Source organism: Neopelma chrysocephalum, unplaced genomic scaffold, assembly GCF_003984885.1.
Source record: "Neopelma chrysocephalum unplaced genomic scaffold, ASM398488v2 Primary Assembly neopelma1_73, whole genome shotgun sequence".
NCBI classification, from domain to species: Eukaryota; Metazoa; Chordata; class Aves; order Passeriformes; family Pipridae; genus Neopelma; species Neopelma chrysocephalum.
This window is the reverse complement of record NW_020897733.1, coordinates 1458476-1483630: the sequence shown is the minus strand read 5'-3', so window position 1 is coordinate 1483630 and position 25155 is coordinate 1458476. Positions and strand designations below refer to the sequence as shown.

Here is a 25155-nt window from a genome sequence, read left to right as displayed (position 1 = left end):
GTAACTTAACTCATCAAACCAAACCAGATTTTGCTTTCTGTGTTCAGTTCTCCTAAGGTGACCTGAACAGGCAGTGCTGCTCTCCAGGAGCAATGAGCTGGAAGCAAAGTCAGCAGCTGACAGGTGCCATCTATTACCTTGACAGAGAATAACCCCGGAGGGCTGGGAAGGTCAGTGTTGGGGTACACACCTCTGGTTTGACATGGGAAATGGGCCCCAGGCGGGTAATAGTCAAATGTAAATGCTCCTGGTGTTCGGTATCCCCTGTAAAACAGGATGGATGGTTGCAATCATTTGCTATGAGCTACACCCACTCTGTAATTGGCAACCTCAGCCCTGTGTCCCCAGCTTAAACAGGCACATATTAGTGTAGAACTTGTGTTGTGTTCTTGGCTCCTGTTCTCTGTCAGACTGAGCGTGTCACCCTCCAGGAATGTAGTAATTGGCAAAAATAAAGTGTAACAGGGTACATACACACATATATATATATGTATGTATGTATAAGTATATATTAGCTGAAGGGGCCTTAAGTGCCAGAGAAAGGACTTCAGTGTTGATAAATGAGAGGGAATTAGAGGACACACTGATACTGTGGTAAAGATATAGGACTGTGCAGGTGCTGCCTTGCTGTGTGGGGTGGCAACGTTTTTTTGCATCTTCTTGAAAATTGCCGTCTTTTGCAAAGGATCAGTGCTCTGTGAGCTACTAATCAGACTCCTGGGCATTATGGAGCTGCCACAGGCAATCACTGAAATGGGTCTGTAGGTTGTCTCATGTTCAGATCATTTGTGATCATCCATAACTAAATGATTGGAAATCAGCAGCAGCTCCCATTTTAGGCTGACTTGGGGAAAGCCAGTGAGAAATTGCCATGTGCACTCGGGATCACTCCATGCTTCCTTAGTGAAGGTGAATCTAAATGCTTTTCAAGTTTTGGAAGGAATCTGAATTTGAATTTCAGTCTTTCAATGTACACATTCCTTTTTGGACTCTGGGTCACCTGTGAATCCTTGGATGAGACATTTAACTGTTCCAAATTTTGCCCTCCCCATCCCTTAAAGACAAGCACTGCCTGCCCTGTGGGAATGCTGGGTGAAGTGCTGATAGTCAGAAATAAGGAAAAGACATCCTTTATAAAACTTTTGGAGATAGCCTATATAAGAATATCACCAAACCCTACCATCTGCCCAGAGGTTATTCAAACATCTGCCACACACAGAAATATCTGGGAGAATAAAATTAATTTAAGTCCATAAATCTGATCCCAACAGTAACTGATGCAACCAGTAACTCACAACTTCTATGCTGAAGAATGTACCACCACATCACGAGAGATGAGGGAGACTCTGGACATACCTCTCCCCTCCAACCTGGCCAGATGCTGAGCCCCACCTTCCAAACAGGCTTCCCATGCCACACCAGGGCTCCTGCCATGGAAAAGGTGGCTGCCCTTGCCTGCCACTAGAAAGATGGGATCATCAGGCATTAACTAGACCCATGCTTTCAACAAGCATGGAAAAAAGTCATTGGCTATTTTACTTGCCTTGCTCCTTGTGCAGGCACACATCTAAAAGGCAATGCTGCCCTCTGTTATGTCTTCAGCCACTCACTCTCTCTGGCTGTGTACGCAGAGCCAGCTACTCCCACTGCAGCCTGGGGCTTGGAATTAGCCTCAGTCAAATGACACAACACAAAAAGGAAGCTGAGCACCTTCAGTTCCTAATGAGCTGCAGAGAGAGATGTTTTGCAACCATTAAGGACAAAGAAATCTAAGTTATTCTAAGTTATTCTTCAGGTTCTAACCTCCACCTACTGCTTTTTTCACTATATAAATACGGTATTACAATTAAGTAAAAATCAGTATTTTCACCTTGTCATTTTTTTAATTAGTAACATTGAATTTCATGGATTAAAACTGGATGAAACAGATTTTGCTATCTGTTTAGAAGATAACTTTTATTTGATCTTTATTTTGGTATGTTTTCTCATTGATGAGTTCAATATGAAAATGTGAAGGCAATCCTGAGTCCAGTGTAATCATTCTGTATAAAACTGTATAAGATATATGTTTGAAAGTGAAAATTTACTGCCAATGTATTATCACCACATGCCCATTTTTGAAAACAAATTATAGCATTAAAAGGAAATAAAGATTATTCCTTATTCATATTAGGCCTGACTCCAACACTGGTAATCAGATTGACTGTTAAATAGCTCTACAAATACTTTTCTTGTACTCAGTGGAATTACTTAGGTGGACAAATACTGCTGGGCCCTGGCAAAAGTGGGGGAACCTGGGGTTCTCTGATTCAAAGGTTTATTATTAACAAAGCCCTTAGTTGCTCAAGCCCCACAAAATGGTTTCAAGTGAACCGTCACACCACTAGTCGGGGAAAGGCACACACGTGATAAAGGAGTATGAAACAGCTCACTGACGTGGTGATACACAGCTGATAAGGAAAACAAAAACCCACTTAAAAAAATAAAACAGTTGAGTTTCAGTTGAAGTCAGAAGCAGCATCTGGTCTCTTTTCTCTCCCAGCGTCAAGACAATGTGTGCAACGATGCTGGAGATATTTTCAATTCTTGCCGTCCTCGCAGGTAAGAATAACAAACTGATAGAAATAGCACTGGACTAAAGAACTTGCTGAAGTGAGAGAGCAGATGAACCTGACTAGCAAACTAGAACATTCAAGGTGATTTATTTCAGGATGGAATGAAAATCATGGCTGTACTGCTAGGCCATTTTGTGGAAATCTGCAAACTGACCATTGCCTGGTAAGAGATTTTTACTCAAGAACAGAATTTTAGCTTTGGTAGATTAATGCTTTGCTCTAACATCAGGAAGAGGCAAAGAGCTCTTGCATGGAGCGTTTGGGTCTTTCAAGTGTTTCAAGGTTGGGTTTTCCCACATTCAGCTCTTGTCTGCCCTTGGTAATAGGGTTGGGAAATGATGACTCAGTCCCACGGCCACCTAAAAATTTGGGGGGATGCTTAACTTAAAGCATGCAAATAATCTTTGGATTTCCCTGAAGTTAAGTGACAACATAAATTTTGTGGAATCTAGGAATTATATGGCATATTAAAGATTATATGTTATTAATGTTTCAAGGACATTTCATTGTGCTAAGCTTTACTTTTAATATATACAGAAACAGGCATTTTAAGTCCAATGTTCCATGGAGATGAACAGCCTCTGTATCCACTACAGAAAATGGAAGTTCACTTCCACGTGTTCTTTTCAAGATGGAATTATCTGGTTTGGATGCCATAGAAATATTTTAAATATTAAACATTAATACTCCTGGACTTTCAGTGTTCTAACTCTCACATAGGCGGAAACCCAACAGATTTTTACCTTAGAAATGAAAAGTAATTCAGAGTTGGTACCAATACTTTTGAAAACAACGTCTTCTAATTTGAAAGTTCTGGATTTAAGACTAGCAGTGTGTCCAGACTGATGGGTGCCACTGACTGGGGTTTTCTGTCATGGCTAGAAAAAGGTCAGCAAACTTGGATTTACTTCATGAGCATTAAACACTGCAAAGGACTTCAGTGAAAGTGGGAGATTCTGAATTAACTGCAAAGACTTTCTCTGTAGGAAGGAAAAGGCCTTACCATAATATTGACGAGTGAAAGACATGGATCAACTGTTCTAAACAAGTTGTGGTCGTGTTCACACTAGCTTTTTTCACTGAGCTAGTTCTTACTCATGCACTTTTATCATTTAAACCAAAAGGCCTGTATGTATGAAATGGGATTAGGGGTTAGAAACTGTAAACAGTGAACTAAATGCAAAGCGAAACTCCCATTAACATCCGTGATGAGGGAACAGGCTCTGTGGGTCCAGTTCACTCCGCTGTCAGTCAAAAGCTCCATCTTGCAATTAGTGTTGGCTTTAAACAGCTCACTGGACAAGGTCAGTCTTATAGGTTTTGACTTTATCTTTTTACTAGAGTGAAGCCTATTTCAATTAATTGTATTTCTTCAAAATATACAGTTGTATGGAAACTAGAATGCTTGTCTCTGCTAAAAATTCATTTCTTCCAAAAAAGCTTATAACAGTCAGGCTCTGTGGCACTCCTGACTCCAAAACCAGAGAATTATAAAGGAAATACGTGGAGCAGATGACTGGAAAATGGATGTTTTCAGTAGAATGACACTGTGTTGCAAAACCGTAGCTTTAATCCTGCAAAGAGCAGAAAATAAATACGTGTAAACTGTGTGGCAAGAAACTATCATCCTCTGGCCAACACTAATGCTTAAAGCTGAGAACTGTGAACTGAGATACCTAAAATAATATGACACAGCTTTTATATTGGATCTCAGTACGGATTAAGCTGCTGTGAACTCACAAGACAAGTAGGACTGGCAGCCAGCCCTGGGATCCCTTCTTTCCCCAAGGCAGGTTTGACACATCTAGGTCAGTCTCCAGCCATTCCTGTGAGACTATCGTCACATATAATATAAATCTTGTTGTAGTTTAAACCCACTAATTCTCATCCTAGCTCCATCAACGTGGAAAGTAAATTATTCCTTTCTTCCTTGCAGTGAGCTTTTACTATTGAAGCCATCAAACAAGGGAAATAGTACCCAGAGTTCAGATAGGCTTGCATACTGTAGCAACTGAAAAATCTGCAATATTTATACGGTTAAAAATATCAGAATAGATTGTTTGCTTTTTAAACAATGTTTTCTCTCACTGGGCTGATAATTTCAGCATTTGGTATTACTGGAGGTTCTGCTTAAACTCTCAAAAGCAGCACCTGAACATAAAATGTACAGATATTACATTGAGAAGAATATTTTACATGTTTTGCCTCTATCATTAATATGTGCAATAAACCCACATGAACATTATTATAAGATGAAATTCTCAACTTGCCTGTTTTGCACAGAAATCTCAAAAAGACTTATGCTTTCCATCACATTCAAAAGAAATATATTCTCCTTCTGAATCTTTACACAGCAGCTCTAAAACTGGGCTCAGCGACCTCTGAAACCCCTGAAATTCAGATGCATGTTTCTGACAGTTCAAGCTTTGTTGCTGTGTGTCAACATTGCTGGTTACACAGAGGATAGAAACAGATAAATACTGTAACATGGTGCTTGATTCCTTTCCTTTCTATGACTGTGCACTCAAGACTGATCAGAACATTATGGGGAAGGGCTCACAGGTTATGTTTGCTCCCTCTCTGCTTTGAGCACAGCAGAAAGGGTTGATGAATTTATCACTGAACTTTGCACAACCCACATTCAAAAAGCTTAGCTTGGTGTGGAAAAAAAACAGCTTTTGGATGTAAACCCTAAGAAATCTAAACAAAAACAAAGTAATTAGCAAAAGAAAAGCAGCGAAAGGCTGCTGGGCTCCAGCCTGAGGGACCCAACAGTGTCATGGAGTCCCAGTCAGAACATAGAATGAAAGAGACAACAGGTGATGGTGCTCCACAGTGAAGGAGATCAGACATGTAAAAAAATAACAGCAAAAAAAAAACTCAAAAGACTGGAAAAGAGGTCAAGACACAGCTGTGAATGAGAGTGCAAGCACAGGAGAGCACTGCAAGTGCAGAAGAAAGGTTCGGTTTAGCCACAAGCTCTTAGTGAGAAGATGAGTATCTGCAAGTGAGAGCAAGTATGGGTTTAGGAACACTGCTTTTTCAGATTCTTTCTTGTAAGGGCACAGGTATTCTGGGGGATTTATTTGCTTGCTAGCTTTTACCCACTCCCAGCTTGTTGTCACTGAAATTTCCACACAAAGCCCAAGGGAAACTGTACTGAAAAGGAGAACAACTAGGCATGTCCTCTGGGTTCCTTTGCTAACACAGGGAGTGAGACACTCCTGCACAGCTCCCAGGGCCTGATCTCTCCTTGGGTGATCTCTCCTCACCACACTTTCTGCCCACAGGCCACGTCGGCGGCGTTGTGGTGACTGTCCCTGAGAAGACAGTGAATGTCACTACAGGTGGAAATGCCACCCTCCTCTGCACCTACACGAGTTCTGCACCGCTGGGAAACTTCTTCATTCAGTGGAGCTTTTACAGTGCCAAAGAGAGCCAGCTGCACACTGTAAGATATTTATTTATTATTATTATGAAATTATATTTAGATATCCTCAAGTCTTCAAAGTGTCTTGTTACATCGGGTAGGATTATCCTTACTACAGACCAGGGAGGCAGGTAGTTCCCACCTAAGGACTAAGGACTGGGATGCAGTGAAATTTAGGGGCAGATGAACAAATTGTCTGGGCTCCTAGATCCCACTGGCATCCTGAATTCCTTCAGAAACCGATGAGAAATTACAAAAGTGATTCAGATGATCAAACAACTTGCTCCAAGTCACACAGGAAGTGTGAAGCAAAGACCAGGTGTCAAAAAATCACACAAGCACTGCAGCCCCTGAACCAGCTCCCTCTTCTCTTGTCTGGCAGATATTTCCTGCCATTGTGAAGGCTGCTTTCCTGGTGAGACGCCCTTGTCTATGACAATGTGTTCTCCATTTAAGGGTCAAACAAGAGCTCCTTAATTCAGTGGCTCAGTAAGAGGAACGATGCATGACAATGGACTATCAGCACAAAGAGAGCAGGGAGTGTTTTGGCAGGACTCTGCAGAAAGTTGTTATAGCAGGAAATTCGCCACAGCAAACTTGCATTGGTATTTCAAGGCATCCCACAGCTGTCATTGTGGAAGCAGAACAATTGGAGATTAAAGGCAAATACTCCCTGCCCTTCCCGAGAACCCGAGAGGCTGCAAAGCCAAATAGTATCTTACCCCAGGGGTGTAATGAGACCATGTGGTAGGTTGGAGTGTCAGCACGGAAGCAGCATGGGGATTGTGTGGGACACCAAAACCAGAGAGCTACATGCTGTAACCACTGCCCAAGCCTCTCATGTGGCTGTAAAAACCTTGCAGAGCAGCCTGGTTTGCCTGGAAGGAGTCAGTATACTCACTCTACTGCCCAAACTTTGAGAGCTATCTGTTAATCTTACGTTTTGGTGGGGAAATTAATTCACTCCCAGCATAACATAAAGGGTACGAATTCCCATCAGCTCAGTCCTGACAGGTGCTGAGCAGTCAGCAACACCTTCCTTTACAAGAAGAAATGCTGATTAGATGTGTTACTGCATCCTTGAAGATGACAGATTTTTTTCCATGCCCTGGAGTAAGGCTTGTGCCCGTGAAACAATCAGTTTGGTTTTATCTCGTTGCTAACATTTCTAAGAGTTCAATCCTCCTGCCTGGTGTTACAGCTGAGAATTGATGTAAAGAGATTTGACTTAGAGGAATGTCACAGTCCACACTGAGGATATTCTTGTCACGTTCACCAATTTCCTAATAATATTGCAATAGGAAGCTTGCCGTTGTTGATAAACTTTCTATTTGGTTTATCAATTATAGCAGAATTAGACCGTCTGTAAATTGCAGAATGTGCAGGATGTAAGATATTTGGCATTTAACAGCTATAGACAATATATAAGAAATGGCAACTTAACCTAAGACAGAACTGCTTACCCTCCTGCAGTGTATCACAGCCACAGATAAAGCCTGTATCAGTGCCAAGTACAAACTCTGGGCCCATCCCAAATTCTGACTCCAGCTGAATGCCAGACTGATGTAGGCATACCTTACCTGATTAATTGTATGAGTAGATGTTACTCATTGTTTGCTTTCCTCACGTTAAAACTATTTTATTAAATGAATAATTATTCATGAAAGGGTGGTAGCTACAGGTTTTCTAAGTTGTATGTAGTACAATATATTATCATCTTGATCCAGTATGTTACATCTTAAATTTTAACCACTTGTTCAGGTGGGAAGGGCAGTACTGAGATAGAATCAAGCCCATCTTCTTCAGGTTTGGTTAGAGTGTCTCTGTTCTACTTGCATCAAATTTTCCATATTGCAAGATAATAAATGCATTTTCTGGTTACAACCAAGGGAAATAAGCAGATTGTAGTTATAAGTATTTTAGAGGGAGAATCAGTTTCAAGAGATCCAGGAGGGAAAACCCGTTTGTAAACTGCGACCAATGATGAGAAAAATACCCCCTGAGAATTATAATCATAAAATACTGTGGGTGGTTCAGAATACACTCAACAAGAACTAACTGATGCAAGACTACCAAATGTCAGGGAAACCTGATGGATGAATCCCTCCAGTGCTCACTCCTGGCTTCTGCAGCTCTGACTGCAGGCAATGGGAAAGCTGTGCCTAAAAGGACTGTAAGAAACAATACTGAGAAAAATTGCAGCTGGTTTTCTCCCGTCTGAAACTAATTTCACGGTAAATTCACTTTCACACCGCAACACATTTGCAATGGATGATTTGCATTTTCATTAAATAAAGTCGGTTCAGTCTGGAAAGGCCACAGGTTAGTGGCTAATCCCGTTCTCCTTGAACACCAAGGTACAATCTCCTTTCCCTGCAGTGCCACTTCTCCTTGGCTGTTGGGCTCAGCGAAGCTCAGAGGGTCCCCTTTGCTGCTCTCTGAGCCTGGAGGGTGCATATGTATGAAGAGCTGCGGGACTGGGGCACTGCTCTTTCTAAAATGGGCTTTCAGCAGCACATTCAGTCTTGTATTATTTGACCCTGTGTCCTTTTATCACAGTGTGGCAATTCCTTACCATTTTGAACCTATTCACAAAAAAATTAATGGTGTTAATGCAAACACTGGGAAGGACAGACTGTGACTGCCTGTGGAAAGTTTAAGAAATTACACAACACAGATGAACACGAAATTAGATTTTCACCCTCCCTCCCCATAAGGTTGCTATTTCTATTTCAGGTTGGTGACTTTTACTGAGTTTCAGAAAGGCCTGAAAGCCTGCATGTGTTTCTCCTACAAGTTTAAACAAGAAAAATAATCTCTCTACAAACCTGGCTTTGCCCCAGTGGCTTGGCACATAGGTGAATTAAGTTTCACATTTTGTTCCAAGCAGGAAACATATGTATGGCAATAGAGGAGATTGCCAGCTTTGGCTTTCATTGTTTAGGTAAAACAATACCAAAATGCAAGTCAAAAATATATTTAATATGCTGGTAAGACGACAAAACCAACTATATTGAAAAGACTGGCACCATATCTTACTGAATAACAGAAAAATAGCTTGCATTTTAAGTGGACTAAGATTATTTAATTGTATGAGATATTTAGATTCTTCTAACATGTCTGTGATAAACAAACAAACACTTCCTTATAAATATTTGCCCTGAAAAAGTTTGTTGAAAATTCTGGCTCTATTCAAAAGCCGTTTTTTTCAGCAACTAAATGGATAACATTTTCAAATGCCATTTTTGAAAGCTGAAAATTTCTGCCAATTTTTCAAAAAGAAAAGCAGAAAATACATCTACTTCTCCCACCTGCTACATTTTTAAATATTCCTATCATCTTACTAAATGGTAGATGTTTTGATGACCCTATTATTCACATAGGCAGTATATTCACAATAATAAGATTAAGCAGAGGAGATGTTCTCCATAACAAGTATGTGTGGGGGAAAAAAATCTTGATTTTAATACATATTGTTTATTCAAATAATTGAGAATATGGCCCTGTCTCTCTAGAGTGGCAGCAAATAATAAAGCAAACTGTAGAATGTCACAATTAATTAAGGCAAATTTATGCCATTAGGATGCTTTTTGCTTGAAGCATTAATGAACAGGAGGTTTAAATTACTAGATTTTAGAACACAGCATATAATAAGCAGAGGTCTTAGATAGCCCTTTATTTTCCCCTGCCACTTACAATACATGTTTTGCAGTGTTTTGTACATAGGCTCAGGTACAGTCCTGCCTGGGGTGAAATCAGTAAGACCAGGATCAGGACTAGTGCTAATTTAATGCCCCTGAGTATTCACCAACAGATTTTACCCTGCCTCCAGGTGAGGCCGTGCTGTTCATTACTGGGCAGATCTGCCTCCCAGCACAGCCTTTGTGAGGCTGGTTTTGTCTTTGGCTGCTGGTTCTGATGTTCTCACCCCCTGCCCCACAGTGCTCACCCTTCCCAGGGCTGGTGCAGGTGCTCACAGATCAGCCCTTGGCGGTTACAGCAGCGAGGGTGAAACCACAACCAGGCAGCTCACAGGCAGCACGACAAAAGGCAGGCAGCAAACAGCAGTGGTAGGTGTTCACAGCACTGTTTTGAAGGCAGCACAGCTATATATAGTGTGTGAATATAGAGGTTTTTACTAATTGAGCCTAACTCTGCTCTTTTCCTAAGAAGTTTCTCCAGTAGAAGTAATTCCCCTTGCTTGAACTCAATCACGTAAGCATAAAATCATGGAAAATAGGATGCCATATATATTTTTGACTTTTTCTTCTTTCCATTTAGCCCTTAGCAACGTGTCCTTTAATGACAAATTTAATTTTTAAATAATAACTCCCAGCCAAGGATCTTGAGGACTTTCCAATACTGAGCTATCTCTATTTTACATCTAGACAAACTGAGGCAAACACTATTTATTCAGCTCACTCAGGGTACATCACAGCCTGGCCTGGTTCAAAAGGTAAAGTCTCAGCTCCTGCTAAGACCTACATCTGTGTTTCATTTCATGCTCTGAGTCACTCCGCTGGCCTCAGTGTAAAGCACCTAAGTAAATGTTTGAAAGCCTGAAGCCTCTGTTGACTCTGCACAGGCGAGGCTGCAGCCTTGCAAAGCTAAATACAACTCCTGAGCCCAACCAGGGCCACACCTTGAGCCTCCAGCCCAGGCCACCCACAGCTAAAGTCAGTGAAATTAGCAGGGATACTGCCTGGCTACACAAGATGTGCCCAGGGCAGGATTCTTGATTGAACTTTTAAATTCACTAGATGAGTAAAAGGTCATGGATGCCTGTTATTCGTAGGAGAAATAGAATTATTGATAGACTTCTTATGAAAATGCTCTCTAAAAAAAAGCAAGCTTGAAATATTTGCAAACAGTGACATTGACACTTCTTTGGTAAAATTACTGATGGGCATTTGAGAGGGGAGGAGTGTTGGCAGCGTGTAACACAAATAATATTTTCCATTTATTTTATATATTGGCTTTCACCCTGCCCTGTCCTTTTCTCACCTCTGTACTACCAAGAAAGTAGCACTCTGTGGACAGGAGCAGGGAGGGTCTCACTGCACCCCTTACAGAAGGGGAGGATGGCACTGCTCCCTTGTGAACAGTCTGCTCCTGTCCTCACACCCACCCTTGCAGGCCTGAGGAGCCACTTTCCAAAGTGGGAGCATGCTTATGGCATGTTGTTCAGCAACAGGGGACAGGGAAGGAAAGCCCAAGGAAGGAAAAAGAGGCAAGAAGAGGGACCTGAGCACAGCTGTGTTGGCTCCTTTCACCCTGAACCCCCAAATTATCAGTAGTCCCAGTGCCAGCACAACTCTGCTGCCCAGCACAAAGCAAGGCACAGCTGTGGGCACTGGGCTACCATGTGAGAGCACATCCTGAAGTATTACAGGAAAACTCCCTGGAAAGGGCCACTCTCATACATCAGCGTTTCTTTTTGCCTAGAGGTGATTTTTTAAAATTGAGTCTTATCTAGCACTTAGATGACTGAGCAGGCACTTATAAGGAAGAGCTTCACAGAAAGCAGAGGCAACGCCTCCAGTGCAGAGGAACGGAGATGCTGTTGTCACATCGCTGCAGTTGGAGTGACTCCCTGGATGTCAGTGGGATTATGGTGGACTACCTGTGCTTATCACAAAGGAAAGTGCAGATAAGTAGAAAATGATCAGGTTGTAACTAGGGGGTTTGGAGCAAACATTAGGCTTCAATTTTAGTTTGCCTAATGTTAGGTAAAACTTAGAAATAAGATTCTGTTGCATCTCACGGTTGACAAGGCTTGAGGGATCTTCTGCAAAATCTGCTGAACACAAGGCACCCTGCCCTTGTGATCAGCACTGATGGTAGGTGGGGAGCTGTGTGGAGAGGAGGCTCTTTGCTTTTGGGGGAACATTTAAAGTCTCATTTAACTCTCAGATCAGCACGTTTTTACTCAAATACAGCATTCCCCGTGTCACGGTATTCTGAGTATGGATGAAAAGTCAGTCAGTCAATGTCAAAAGATGGTGTATGTGACAGATGCACGGGGAAGATGTAGCTGGAGATACAAGGTAAGAAAACAATCACCATAATCTTAAGGGAAAAAAAGAGCTAAATAGCTTCTACTAGATTTATGCTGCTGTGAAACCTATATTCGTGTCCTGGATTAAAATGTTAAAACTAGCACATGACTTGGGATAAGTTGAATTGGATGTATCATTCAGAATTTTTAACTCACCCTCTTTTTAATTGCATTTTTCTCTATCAAAATTATTTTGGATGTAGCTGTTGGTTGGGTTTTTTTTTTTCCACCACAGCTATTCTAGGTGGCTGAACTAGCACCTTCAGCAATATTCTGCCCAAAGGGTACCTGAAGGGCAAATCCACACACCAGGAGTCTCTGGGCTGAATGTAAGCAAGTCTGGATAGCCCAGATTTGGGACTACATACTTACATAGGAAAAAAAAATCATCCTGGATCTCCTTTATAGAATACAAAAACATTTTGAGATGCAGTGGATACAGAGGACACAGAGCTGCCTGCTGAACTGGCTTCCTCTCAGCTGTCAGCTCAGCGTTCCAGCTGTAATCCATTCCAAAGTCTCTGACTGCAGCGGGATTCCTGTCTCACCATGAAGTGCAGGGCACAACCCAGTGCAAACTGAGCTCTAATAATAACTGCTGAAGAGCAGTTACACCAAAGGCACTGAGAAAACATGTTTGTGCTTGATGCACTGTAGGAATTATTTACTAATAGTTCAGCCCCAAGAACAATACTATGAGAACATCAAAGAGCTGCTCCTCAAAAGTATTCTTCACCAGTTAAAGCTGCTGAATGATTAATCCTCTAAAGGCTTCTGACTCCCTCCCTTTTCTCTTCTACTAATACGCTATTGCAACAAGACACTTCTAGTCACTGTTAACACCCTTGATTATCCATGCAAAAACCCCAGTAATGCAGGACATAATATCCCTACTACCTTCTGGCAGATCAGAGTTTTGGCAAAAATGTGTGAAAAGAAGCTGTGGATGAAATAAGGCATTTGGGCCCAGACCAAATCATGTGACACACTGTCAAAGAAACCGATGCACGTGTAAGCATTTCCTTTCTTATCTACTCAAGTTCAGAACCTGAGCCTTGGGCCTTCATTAACACTCTCAGTGCGTGGCATTTGTTCTCTAATTAGATGGTAAGATGCTTAGGGGAGTGATGAAAATTTTTTACCTTGTTGTTATTTTATAAATTCTGTCTGTCCTCAGAATTCAAAATGAGATCATGATCTCAAACCAGTCCTCCCGTGCTTTTATCAGTGAGAAAGAGACTTTAACAGTTCTTTTTCTGGTAGCTTGAGAAAATGTCAAACAGAAAATGACAAACCAACCCAATGATGGGGCCCTCTGAATGCCTGAGCTTTCCAGCTCTCCAGGCAAAGACTGTGAGTCACACACTGAATCCATCAGCCTTGAGAAACGTCACAGAACAGGATGCTACAGCTTTGCATGTGCTGGTGGGAAAAGGGAGAAGGGGCTGGGGGAGGGAGTTGGAAAGGAAGTCATGTCCTGAAATTGCCCCCCAGTCAGGAAGTCAAAAGTTCTGTGGAGATTCAGTGGACATTTTGTAACACATCTTCAAATACATCTCATCTTATAGCTCTGATATCCATATGCACGGGGCATGTACAGCAATGTGATGCTGTGACTCCAGGAGATGGGGGATGGAAGGAGTATTGACCTGGAAGTTATGAATGAGTCCATCCAAAGACATTTGAAAGACACATATTTATGCAAATCCTAGTATATATTTGTCCTGTCCCGAGAAGAAAGGAAGCAGATGGAAGCATGTTTCTCCTAATTTACTGACTGCTTTCTCACACGCCCCCTCCACACCCTAAGGAAGATATTTCTATAGAATTTGTATAAAGAAAACCTGCAGTTGGGTTCCTCACACGCTGCCAAACATCTGGCAGCTTTTGAAAATCTTCAACTCAGCATCAGCTTTGCCGACTGCTTCCTCTGCAGGCAAAAACTTTCCTCACCATCTCTCTAGAAGAGGAGCAGCCTTTCCACAAGTCAGGCTAGAGGATAAGAAAAGCACATGTGATTTTATGTACCAGATCCTCCAGAATTTGGGACACAGATAATATTGTCTCCAGCATCTGGAGTGCATTGAGATTACCAAGATTTTCTTCCAAATGAGTATGATCATTCCCAATTCCCTGGTCTGTTTGTAATCCAGCTGACCCAAACAGGTACATGAATAATGGACTCAACTGCCTTGGAAGACTATGGGCCAAAATCCTTTTCTTGGCTGCAGCAGAAACTGGCTGTGGAAATGCAGAGTAACTGCATCACTGCCTTAGGAAGCCCACAAGGATGGATGTCTCCTGAGAGCAGCTCCAGGCACCGCCTGGCCCACAGGTTGAATAACTGACTGAACTGCAACGCTTTCTAAGGTCAGGGAGATGTTTTCTGGGCAACTTGGCTGCTTTGCAGAAACTGGTGTCTCAGATTGTGAAGTTATTAGGGACAGCAGTTTTAGGAGTGATAATCTCCGCTCTTCTTGCAGTCAGTTGTTTGATTAGTCATCCCAGGCAGCTGCTGCCACGGAATGTGAAAAGGCACCATTAATATAAAAACTTGCCTGAGCAAACTAGCTGGTAAGGAGAAGCAGCAACCATTACTGCACCCTCAAGATTGTTTCTACTCTGGTAAATCATCGACTACACTAGAGCTACTCATGATTTGCTTCAGGACATGAAAAGTGTATTTTTTCAAGAGAAGCACAGATTTCTTTCGTATTTTTTTGCATTCAAGACGGTGCACTTAAAATATATTTATCACATCAGATTAAAAGGCCTCCAGAAAAAGTCTACCATTGACTAAATACAGTTTTTCCATACAGACATTTTAGGTAAAATGGAAAGAAATGTCAATGAGATGTGTGTCTGTAGGAGGAAACATTAAACTGTCAGTTGCCCAAAAATAGTCTTCCATATCTTCAACAGAAAACAAGTTTTTTTACTCTTGAATTGGAACAGAAACATTTTTTGCAAAGATTTTAATTGCAGTTTTTTGAGAGCCAGGAACAAGATTTTCAAGGACAGCATAAACCCACTTTGAACAAGGGTTTAAAATAGCCATTTTGAGTGTATTGTTTAAAATGGACTGTGAATTCACAGCCAATTAACTAAAACATGTTCCTCTTAAATGAAATTTCCTGTGTACACAATCCAATCATACCTCTGGGACAAGATATACACTCAGTAATTAATCACAACATTAGTCAGCCTTTTTGGTGTTTACCACCTTCCTTCAGGCAATGAACTCCAGAGCCAGCAAGATAAGCATCGAACAGGAGCAGAACAGAGAACAGGCAGGAGCCTGCAGAGGAACTGAATGCATTACCTGAGGATGTTCCACTGCCTTTATGTTCATACTTGAAAAAAAAAAACCAACAACCCAGAAAGACTCTGTTTAAATCTATGAAGAAAAAAAATATTCTCTGCTGTGTTGACACCTGCCTCAGATTTAGCAGTGTGCACAAAATATTTTCCCTGCATTCATTCAATCAGAAAGAGAGAACACAGGGAATTCATTTCTCAGTGCATTGTATAAGGACTTAAACACGTAGTTCGCCCTGACTTCAGGTCAAATATACCGAGGAGCACTTGCTCCTCTGTTGTGTTTATTGGCATGTCCTGACTGCATTTCAGGCTCAATGCCAGTCCTATTTCCCAGGAACATGTGCTGTAGCTAAGCTAATTCTCAGTGGGCACCTCCTGCTACTCTTTACTCTCATATAAATCCCACATCACTCTGAGTTAGACTGAGTAGAATTTAGTGCCTTTTCCCAGCAATCAGGCCTTTTAGTAGGGTATGAAGGGCCTGTCACTCCTCTCATGCTGTGGTAAGACACAGATTACTTCATTTAGATCATTGTAGAACCTAATTTCACATTAGTGTAAAGAGCTGATGGAAGCTCCAACACGTGCAGTTGATGGAGTGGAGATGGAAATCCAGCCCATCACTGCTGAGAGCTATCTAGGGACATCAGCTTAAGAGGAGTCTGAAGTCAGAAGTCACAGTTCTTGTAACTTAATACAGTGATAAATAACACTCTGTTGTTGCTCATACTCAGATAAATGTAGAATGAGACCAGTGTGGCCAGTGTGTTTTTGTAATTCCAGGCAGACCAGGTTTTTGATGAGCAATTTGTTTAAACCAAACTCTCTATTTGAATACTCTCCTTCCCTGGGGAATACACTGAGTGTGCATCCAGACATTAGTTCTGCAATAGAGATACATCTCTAAACATTTGCAAAGCATAAAATCAGTTTGAAAACTGATGGTATCCCATGCACATAATGGAAACTAGGGGGTCTCTCCAGCTGTTCAGCAGACTTTGTAACCGAGTCTGTCACTGTGCTAACCCTGGAACTCTTATGCCTCCTCACTGCAACACCAGAATTCCACACCTTGGGAATGCTTTGGTGTTCAGAGCCCTGCATCAACTGTACCTGGTGTTTGTAATCCTGGGGCAGGGAAAGATAAAGTCTGGCTGAGGAGTATGCAAAACTGCACTTGAGATGGGGCCAAGCTGCAGTCCTGGAGCTGCTGGTGCTGTGCAGCCTGGGTTCTGACCTTCATTTCAAAGCCATATCGTTGCATAAACCAGCTGTGCTCTGACAGTTTTGGGGTGTACCTTGTCTTGAGCTAATAAAGGCTTTTAGATAACATTGCTTAAAGACTTCAGTCAACACCATATCAGAGTGGATAAATAGAATTAAGAATAAATATTCTTAATTCAAAATGCAATCAGTTGATCTGCAAAGTAAAGCAAATTATACTTCTCGCCCAGGGATCTGCAGTGTCCCTAGAAGGCAGAGAACTTTGACCAAAAGAAAATTTTGATACTAGTCAGGTGTGAATGGCATTTCAGAGGAGTCTGTGAAGCTTTTTCCTACAAGCATTTTCCCACTATTTCAATTAAAAAACATGCTGTTAGTTCAACTTCAATACATACATTTACACTGCTGATTCTGGAATGTCAGCAGGAATAATGGTATATCCATTTGGGTCACAACCTGTAATTCTATATGGTTACCTCTCACCAGTTTGAAGAAACGACTGAGTGTGCTGGAACTGTTCACTTTGCCTGGTTTGTGCATGTAGACACTGGGGAACTGTCACCCAGTTTTTGCAATGACAGGCCCATCCTTGTCATAACCTTCTGTTGAGCCACTTATTAATAATATCACAAATTACTGGTACTTCAATTGATACCACTATTCACTGTCCAGGACTTAGCATTTTTTCATAGAATTGTCATATGATGGTCAATGGTCTCACCTTTGTTTTGCAAATGCATCGGTCTGTGCTTCGATCTCGTTACTGTCAATTACACAATTAAAAATGCCATTTCTGAAAAGCTTGTCTTTTAAGAACCATTACAAATATACATTCAAATGTATCATGTTTTTATTTCTGCTTTCTTGGGAAAAGGGGGCAAGACAGGGGGTGACACTGCTTGGCTTCATCAAAAATCAACAATCTTATGAGTACCAAAGCAAGCAGCAAGAAGATCTCTTGTCATTAAACTAACAATTGATTCTTTATCACAGATCTATTATTATTCAGGAGGCCAGTCTTACTCCTATGGAGCATTTAAGAACAGGATAACAGCTGCAACAGGTCCAGGGAATGCATCAATAACAATCTCCAACATGCAGCCCTCAGACACTGGTTCCTACACCTGTGAAGTTTTCAGCCCTCAGGGCGATGCTGGACAGAGTCAAAAATCTGTGATTGTCAGTGTGCTGGGTAAGTGCCTTCCCTCCCTGTTGCTGTGTCGTCGTTTTCTTCCCATGTTATGAAACACTGCTCAGAACACGTAGGGCCAGAGGGAATAACAGTACAGAACTGTGGTAAACAAGGCCCGTGATGCAGAGAAAGGGCTCCCAGATGCACTGACGCAGATGCTTCCCAGGGCTCTGGAGGCAGGCAGAGCCTGGGTGCCCTCTAGCTTCCAGCCAGAGAGGACCTGCTGCCACTCCACAGCTACCCTTGCCTGACCTGCAGCCAAATCTCACTCTCCCACCAATGGCCTTCAGATTCACTTTGTCCTCTCAAAAACTTTAAAACTCAATGTGAGCAGGTAAGAGCGTAGCTGGACTTACCCAGCTTCACTCTGTTTTTCATGTGGGAAAACAGAGTGATACTAGCTTTGATTAAAATAAAACACCCTTTTAGCTGGGAGGGACAACTTCTCTCTGAAATCATTAGATGCAGCCCCAGAAAAGACCAAAACTTCACTAATTTTACCTAACGTTGGTCATGGTGACTTGCATAAATCTAGGGACAGAGTAGTACAGCCCATGAGTTCTGGCTCATACCAATTCCCAAGAGCTCTAGAAACTTAGGATATGTTGGATGGAAGTAGTAGAAAGTGTGTTGTGGATGGAAAAAAGCAATAGTTCAAACATGAACAGGCAGGATAGAAAGGATGAAAAGCAGTGGAAAGAGATATTTTACATCTTAATAAGATAAAAGTTTGTACTAACCCCATCTAATCACTGATTATCTTGAGAATTCATACAAGGTCAGACTGACAAATCACAGTCAGAAAAGAACATAATTCCAACCTCACTTGCCTGTTTTCCAGGGATAAAAAAAAGATATATGTAAACTCATTCTCTGAAAAATCAAAGTACCACAGATAATTCTCATCTAAAAGTCCCAAAATGAGTAGTAAATCTTGGAGCAGTTGAGTTAGAGATTGCACTTTTCACACAAAACCCAAGAAAGGTTGTTCATTTATGCACACAAAATTGGGCTGAGCTCATTGATGGTAGAGTTTCCCTGACAGTGCTCAAAAGAACCACAACAGCATTTCTGTGGGTAGGAAATGAAAAACAATAGGTGTAAGTGAAGATAGAATCCTACCTTGTGTGAAAAGTGAGGAAATGAAATCAAAACAGATATATTTTTTAACAGAACTATAGTTGATTTATTTCTTCCACAGCTGTAATATACTGAAGAATCAAGCCTTGATCCTCTCCCTTTCTGTGGAAAAGCTCGTGCCATGTCCCTAAAAAAACTGATGCTTCTGTGTGGCAGAATGGTGTATCACAAATAGTGAGTGGCCCATTATAATGAAAGTAATTCATAGTCTTTGTCTCAACACCTCCATAATAACAGTTAGTATGCAAACTGTATCCTAGGCCATGTACATATATTTAATATTACCCATTTTTTTATGGGAGAGGCTTTGGTCAGATCCATAATAAGACTCTGATCATGGATGGAAATCTGTAAATGGGGTTCAGTTCTTAACTGAGAATTGCAGCACGGTACCAGAACTCGAGGTGGATTATTGCAGCCCCAGCTATGCACTCATGATGTGTCTCTTCTCCTCATTGTTATTTTACAGTCAAACCATCAACACCTTTCTGCAAAGTAGAAGGAACACCTGAAAAAGGGCATCTAATCTACCTCCTATGCAGATGTGAAGAGGGATTGCCTCATCCCACCTACCGCTGGTACAAAGTGGAGGAGAACACCCTCAAGCCTGTGACTGAACAATTTAGTGCGTAACTAAAGGACTGTTGTACTGTGTCCAAGACCTGAAATTCCCTGGTACCAACATTTCAAACACTGTGTATCACATAGGCTAATTAAAATTTATCCTCCTCTTCTGATGGTGAATGTCATAATATTGTATTTTTACTTATTCAAGTTGGCCAACAGCTGTCAAAAACAAAGACACTTTTCCTATTTAATAAAAAAATGTGTGGCATGTTGAAGTCTTATCTATGCCATTACTTTAAATTGTTAAAATGGGAGAAATATTTATGCCTTTGCAGAATCCACTGGAGCAATTTTCAAGGAAGACAAATGTTTTTTATTAAAAGAATAGAAAAGACCCCCAAATAACCAAATAATCAGAGAACCCTGTTTCTAATCTCTGAATAGCTCTCAGTGTTACCAACTACAGAGAACTGTTTGCCTCCACAGAATACAAACAGTAACTTGTACCTGTTCCCTGTTTGTCACAGATCCAAGCACTGGCATTCTTTACATTGGCAATCTCACCACCTTTGAAACTGGCTATTACCGGTGCGTAGCCAGCAATGTCCTGGGGAACAGCACCTGTGAGCTTGACCTAACAGCAAAACGTGAGTTTAATGCACAAAAGTAGTCACACCTCTGATGTAGGACATGCACAGCTTGCAGGAGAATGCTCTAACAACTTTGAAGCATAGATTTTTTTTTTTCAAGTAAGAACAGAACAGGATTTGGAGAGCTCCGGAGTTTTCATCCAGGCGTGCCCAGAATTTACACTGACCTAGAAAACTGGTTTAACATCTCCAGCTTAATTCCCACAGGGAGCAGGAGCTGGACCTGGTTCTGACTGCAGAGCCTTTACTGAGAATGGACAGACATGGAGTTTTGAGCAATGTCTTCCAGCCACCAGTCTCACTGAGGTCCCCTTAGCCCAGAAATTAAAACCATCACTGAAACGTGGTAGTACAAGGACTGGAGCACTGTGGATGTAACTACTGGCTAAAAATACTCCAGTCACAGAAAAATACCTTATCCTGAGTGTTCTCAAGCAGTGGTCAACCACACCTGCATGTATATTTTTCACAGGACCAGTAATATTTAACAAGAGCCAAGCCTATGTTGTACAACCAGCCATGAGAGATGTCCATGAAATGGTCACTCAATGATTCAGTGGACCTGAAAATAGCAGGTCAGAGCTGGAAGCTGCACTGAAGTGGAAATAAAAGGCTTTGGAGGCTCACAAATGATCAGAGTACACATTTTATATCTCGGTTGAAAGGCAGAAATAAAGGCAACTTGAATTTCAGAATGTGTTTGCAAGGACTGAAGAGCAAAGGCTTTTACCTACTGCAGTGTTACAGCCTAATGTTTCCCATAGCCAGACATAAAGAGAGAGTTTGTTGGGATAGGGAGCTAACCAACAAGAAAGGAGGCAACAAAGATCACATAAGCATAATTCTCACTTTCCTTTGGCCTCCCCCCGGAAAGAGTTCTTTGAATCCAATGCCTTCTTTCTGCTAAAAGCTCTTGCACTAAATTTCCATGGGATTTTGCTATATTACTACTTCTAAAAGTAAAGTCAAGTAATCTTTTTGTTTCTTTCCAGATTCAGACGGTGGTGTTGTTGCTGGAGCATTAATTGGAGCTATCCTGGCAGCTGCTATCATTTGCATTATCGTCTGGGTCTTAACCAAGAAGGCAAAAAATAGGAAGTCTTCAAATAATGAGATGCAGTAAGAGTTTCTGTTTTCTTCATTTTAAGACAAATATTTCTATAAAGCACTCCTGGTAATCCAGAACTAAAGTGAAATGCAATTACTCTAAATATTTTTGAAGGGTAAATAATACAAGTGTTGAGAAAACTTCCAGAGTGAGAACATTTGCTTTTGTGGGACTTTTCCCCTGTTGCTCCCATAACAGAAGTTGCCATTACCCTCTTCCCTATGTTAACAGGCAGCTACCACTTACCAGTGTCTAAAATAGTGAAGTAAATGTTTTTAAACAACACAAACTAAAAGTGGCAAGTTAGAAAATCAGCTCTTAATATTTAAAAGTTAATGGGGTCTGTGAACAGTGGGTGGAGGGAGTAAAAAAGAAACAGCAGCTAAGGGTCGCCTCAGCAAACTTACCAGGATTTAAACACAGAGGGCTCATTTCAGTGCTATCTGAAATTACAGGACACACACTCGGGATACTCCAAGGCATCTCAAATCGCAGGAAACACAAGGTTTAGGGAACAGAATGGAGCCCAGAACGTCCATTTTGATCCTGCTCTGGAGATGTTTTTTCCTCTGTGCTTTGGTTGCTCATTTTTACCTTAAATGGCCAAATCTTCGGAATAGGGATAATCTTGTGTGCTATACAGAATGTATTTAGCCCCATGATGTTAAATGCTAAATGCATACATGCAGCTGAGGCCAGGAAAAAATTGTTACTTTCTGTAGCACAGGGCTATGACTTCCTGATATGGAATTCTGCTAACCCAGACCAGTGGCCAGTCACTCATGCACCTCATTTCTGCTTTCAACTGATGTAGCATTAACATTTAATTTTGTGCTCAGATCCTAATAAATCTTACTGCATTGAATTAATCCACTAGCACCTGATATTTTTTACATGTGACAGCGCTTCAATATTGGGAGTTTATTATTGTTTTGGTGACACAAATGGAATGAATACTTGTTACTAAAAATATTTTCTAGTATTTTCTAAAATACCAAATATATTTTAGAATATTTTTCTAGATTTCAGCCTTTCCATAATTCTTTTCTGACTGCACTCTATTTTTATGTACTTCAATGGGATACCACATCTGCATGGAATTTCCCAGAAAGCTCACACCAAGCAGTATGTTTTGCTACCCCTCCTCAGACATTGTTTGCCATTGCTCAGTTTCCCTTTCCACTTTCCTGGCATAGCATTTAAACGTACTAAAATTCATTTTATTCTAATGGCATCACTTAAATCAGTGATGTAGAAGTCTTATTAGCTAATATTCTGTCACTCTCTCCGTCTCAGCAGCAGGGATGTTGTTACCTTTTTACACAGTCATAATAATGAGGGAGTTACTGTTTAGACAGCAAATACAAAGGTTCATCCTTTTAAGAGACTCTAGTGTACATGGGATTTCGACATGTGTGAAATCACAATCCTAATCCTGTCTTCCTGCAGAGAAATGGCTCAGAAACAATCCAATGCAGACTATGTTCAGGTACCTAATGAAGAAAACATTCCTGCGACCACAGTTCCATCGAGCAATGCAACAATGGAATATCCGAGTGGTGATGAAACAACAGCCCCTGCAACACCTGAAAACAATGAGAAGCAAGAAGCAGAAAAAGAAGAAACAGCCTAGAGTTTGAATAGTTTTCCTTGTCAGCTTTGGACCCCTTTATACAAAAATTGTTGTCATTGAATTAACATAGAAGCGTGACTAAATCTTAAATGGGCATTTCCATTGTGAACCACTGGGTTGGAGATTGAAAAGGGTCTGCTACATGTGAACAGCAGAAGATTTGGCCTTTAAAGTTAACCAAATTTCTTTTATTATCTAGTCATAACTGTACAAAAATATAAGCATAAAAAGACTATCATCCACATTTATCCAACCTATTTTGCAAAACTAATTAGGAAATTGTCAAAGTAAGAGCTTTCCAGTCAACTACCAGTAATGCTGTGTGTATCCACACAGTTCTGAACCACAGCAGTCTTCTACAGAAACAGTGTTGGCCAACTTATTCCCTGTGTACCAAGAACAATCCTCATGGTCAGTACATTGCAGTGTTTAAAGGAACTGATTCTGTATGTCAGAAGTAAAAAGAAGTCACATCAATGTCATCAGAATGCAGAAACAGATGTTGAGACCTGGGCCAATGAAATCTTGTGTGTCTGAATTCTACTTAAATTGGAAAAAAAAACCAAACAAAAGATCCTGGAAACTTTTACCCTATTGCTGCCTGACACGGAATACATTTTGTTAACAGTGACATTCTTGGCTCAAAGTTCCCAAGGCACCAGCATTCCAGAGTTGTGTCTCAGCAGTTCTGGTCTTCAGTTTAATGGAACTGGCATTCAGGTACCCAGTTCAGACATCAAATGACTGTTTTCCACAGAACAGGAGCTGGAAATCTAAATCCCTTGCAAGGCTTGTTCCAATAGGCAGGCACAGCATCAGATTCCTCATGACATGCAATACAGCTGCTTTCAAAACTTAGAAGTAATACTCTCTACTATCCAGCACACAAGTTTTGATTGCTTCCTCTGCCTGAGATGATTTAAATCTATTTCCAGGCAACTGTCCTACCTACTGAGCAACAAACTCATGCTACTTTTCCTCTGGTTCTTTAGCCCAATGTAACAGCCTGTTTTCTCTAGGTGAAGGCATCAAGAGGAAGGGTAAGTAGTGCAAAGCACACCGATAGCCAACAGTCAATTAATGACCACTCTCTTGGAAGGAGAAAAAGGAATTGAACCACACACACGTTGATCACCAGACACCTCTTCTCTCTGGGCCTCATTTCTGAGGTTACACAAACCCAGTTTTTCAAAGAGCTTTTTCCAAAGATACCTACTTTCAGAAGAGCTCGGGGACGGTGGGTCAGGTGAATACAGACCCACAGCCTCAGTAGCTCTGTTCTGAACTACGCGAGGCAGGTCCTCGCTGACTCAGGGAAACACTGGTTTCAGTCCCATGCACTGCACAAAAATGTATCTGGCTCAGGGATCTGGAACTTTTTGGCACTTAAATCTTTTATAGGACCTAACATGCATAAATCCCTTGCTGACTGTTCCTAGCCTGTAAACATTAGACATGTGCAACATTCATCTTTAAAATTTCTGGGCTAACATTTTCAGGTTCAGTTCCTACAGTTCTAAATATGTTTATCAAAAAAGTGAGCACCAAAAAAAACCCAAAAAAACCAAAAACAACCAAAAAAAAGAAAAAAGGAAAAAAAGAAGGAAAAAAAGAAAAATAGAAAAAACATGGCAAAATTTAAAGAAGATGTAAGGCGTGAAGTCCTAGTTAAGAGTCATTTGTCCTTTCCAACACAGTTTTCTGGCTTTCAAATATTTATCTTTGTTATGTGTGTTGTAGTGTTTAGCTTCATTCCAGAGTAAAAGGACACTTAAGGTGTTCTTATACTATTTTAGCTAAAAACTGCTTGTGCCAGACTGTGAGGGTCAAACCCTTGCTAATACCAACACTGCCACATTTTACTGGTGGATCCTCACATTCTTCTCTTCCCTAAATATCCAGGGTAAACCTTAAGTCATGATCTCCTTAATCAGGCAGCTCTTGTTGACTTTTGTGGCAACTGTGCCAAGCAAAATCCGTAACTCATGTCCTTCAATCTGGGTTGAGCAGCTTACTGAGAAAGTCTGATATTGACACCCAAAGTTGTGTCAACATGCAGAATGATGACATTAAACATGCTCAGAAACAGCAAGAGAGAGACTCCCTACTCCTGTTTGGGTGCTATTTCTTACCAAAGGTGTTTCCCCTTATTTGTTCCAAATCGATTATTAGTCTGAGGGAGCCCACGACTTGGCTGACAGCAGCAATAATTTAAAA

The 25155-nt window shown here is 41.1% G+C and overlaps 1 protein-coding gene across 1 annotated transcript; it reads left to right on the top strand.

The window, feature by feature from the left end:
- The first annotated feature begins 124 nt into the window (after window positions 1–124).
- Window positions 125–23692, top strand: VSIG1 (V-set and immunoglobulin domain containing 1). Its single transcript, XM_027687081.1, has 8 exons — window positions 125–170; window positions 2543–2601; window positions 5906–6066; window positions 17642–17840; window positions 19450–19605; window positions 20075–20194; window positions 21190–21316; window positions 22755–23692. Exons 2-8 carry the CDS (start codon window positions 2553–2555, stop codon window positions 22936–22938), a joined length of 996 nt encoding a protein of 331 aa, XP_027542882.1. The 5' UTR covers window positions 125–170; window positions 2543–2552; the 3' UTR covers window positions 22939–23692.
- Window positions 23693–25155: the final 1463 nt, after the last annotated feature.

Excerpts from the sequence above, each read along its gene's own strand:
- VSIG1 (XM_027687081.1), top strand. The coding sequence starts at position 2,553 with ATGTGTGCAACGATGCTGGAGATATTTTCAATTCTTGCCGTCCTCGCA. Across the intron at positions 19,606-20,074 it reads GCCTGTGACTGAACAATTTA|ATCCAAGCACTGGCATTCTT; the intron begins GTGCGTAACTAA and ends TGTTTGTCACAG. Across the intron at positions 20,195-21,189 it reads GCTTGACCTAACAGCAAAAC|ATTCAGACGGTGGTGTTGTT; the intron begins GTGAGTTTAATG and ends GTTTCTTTCCAG.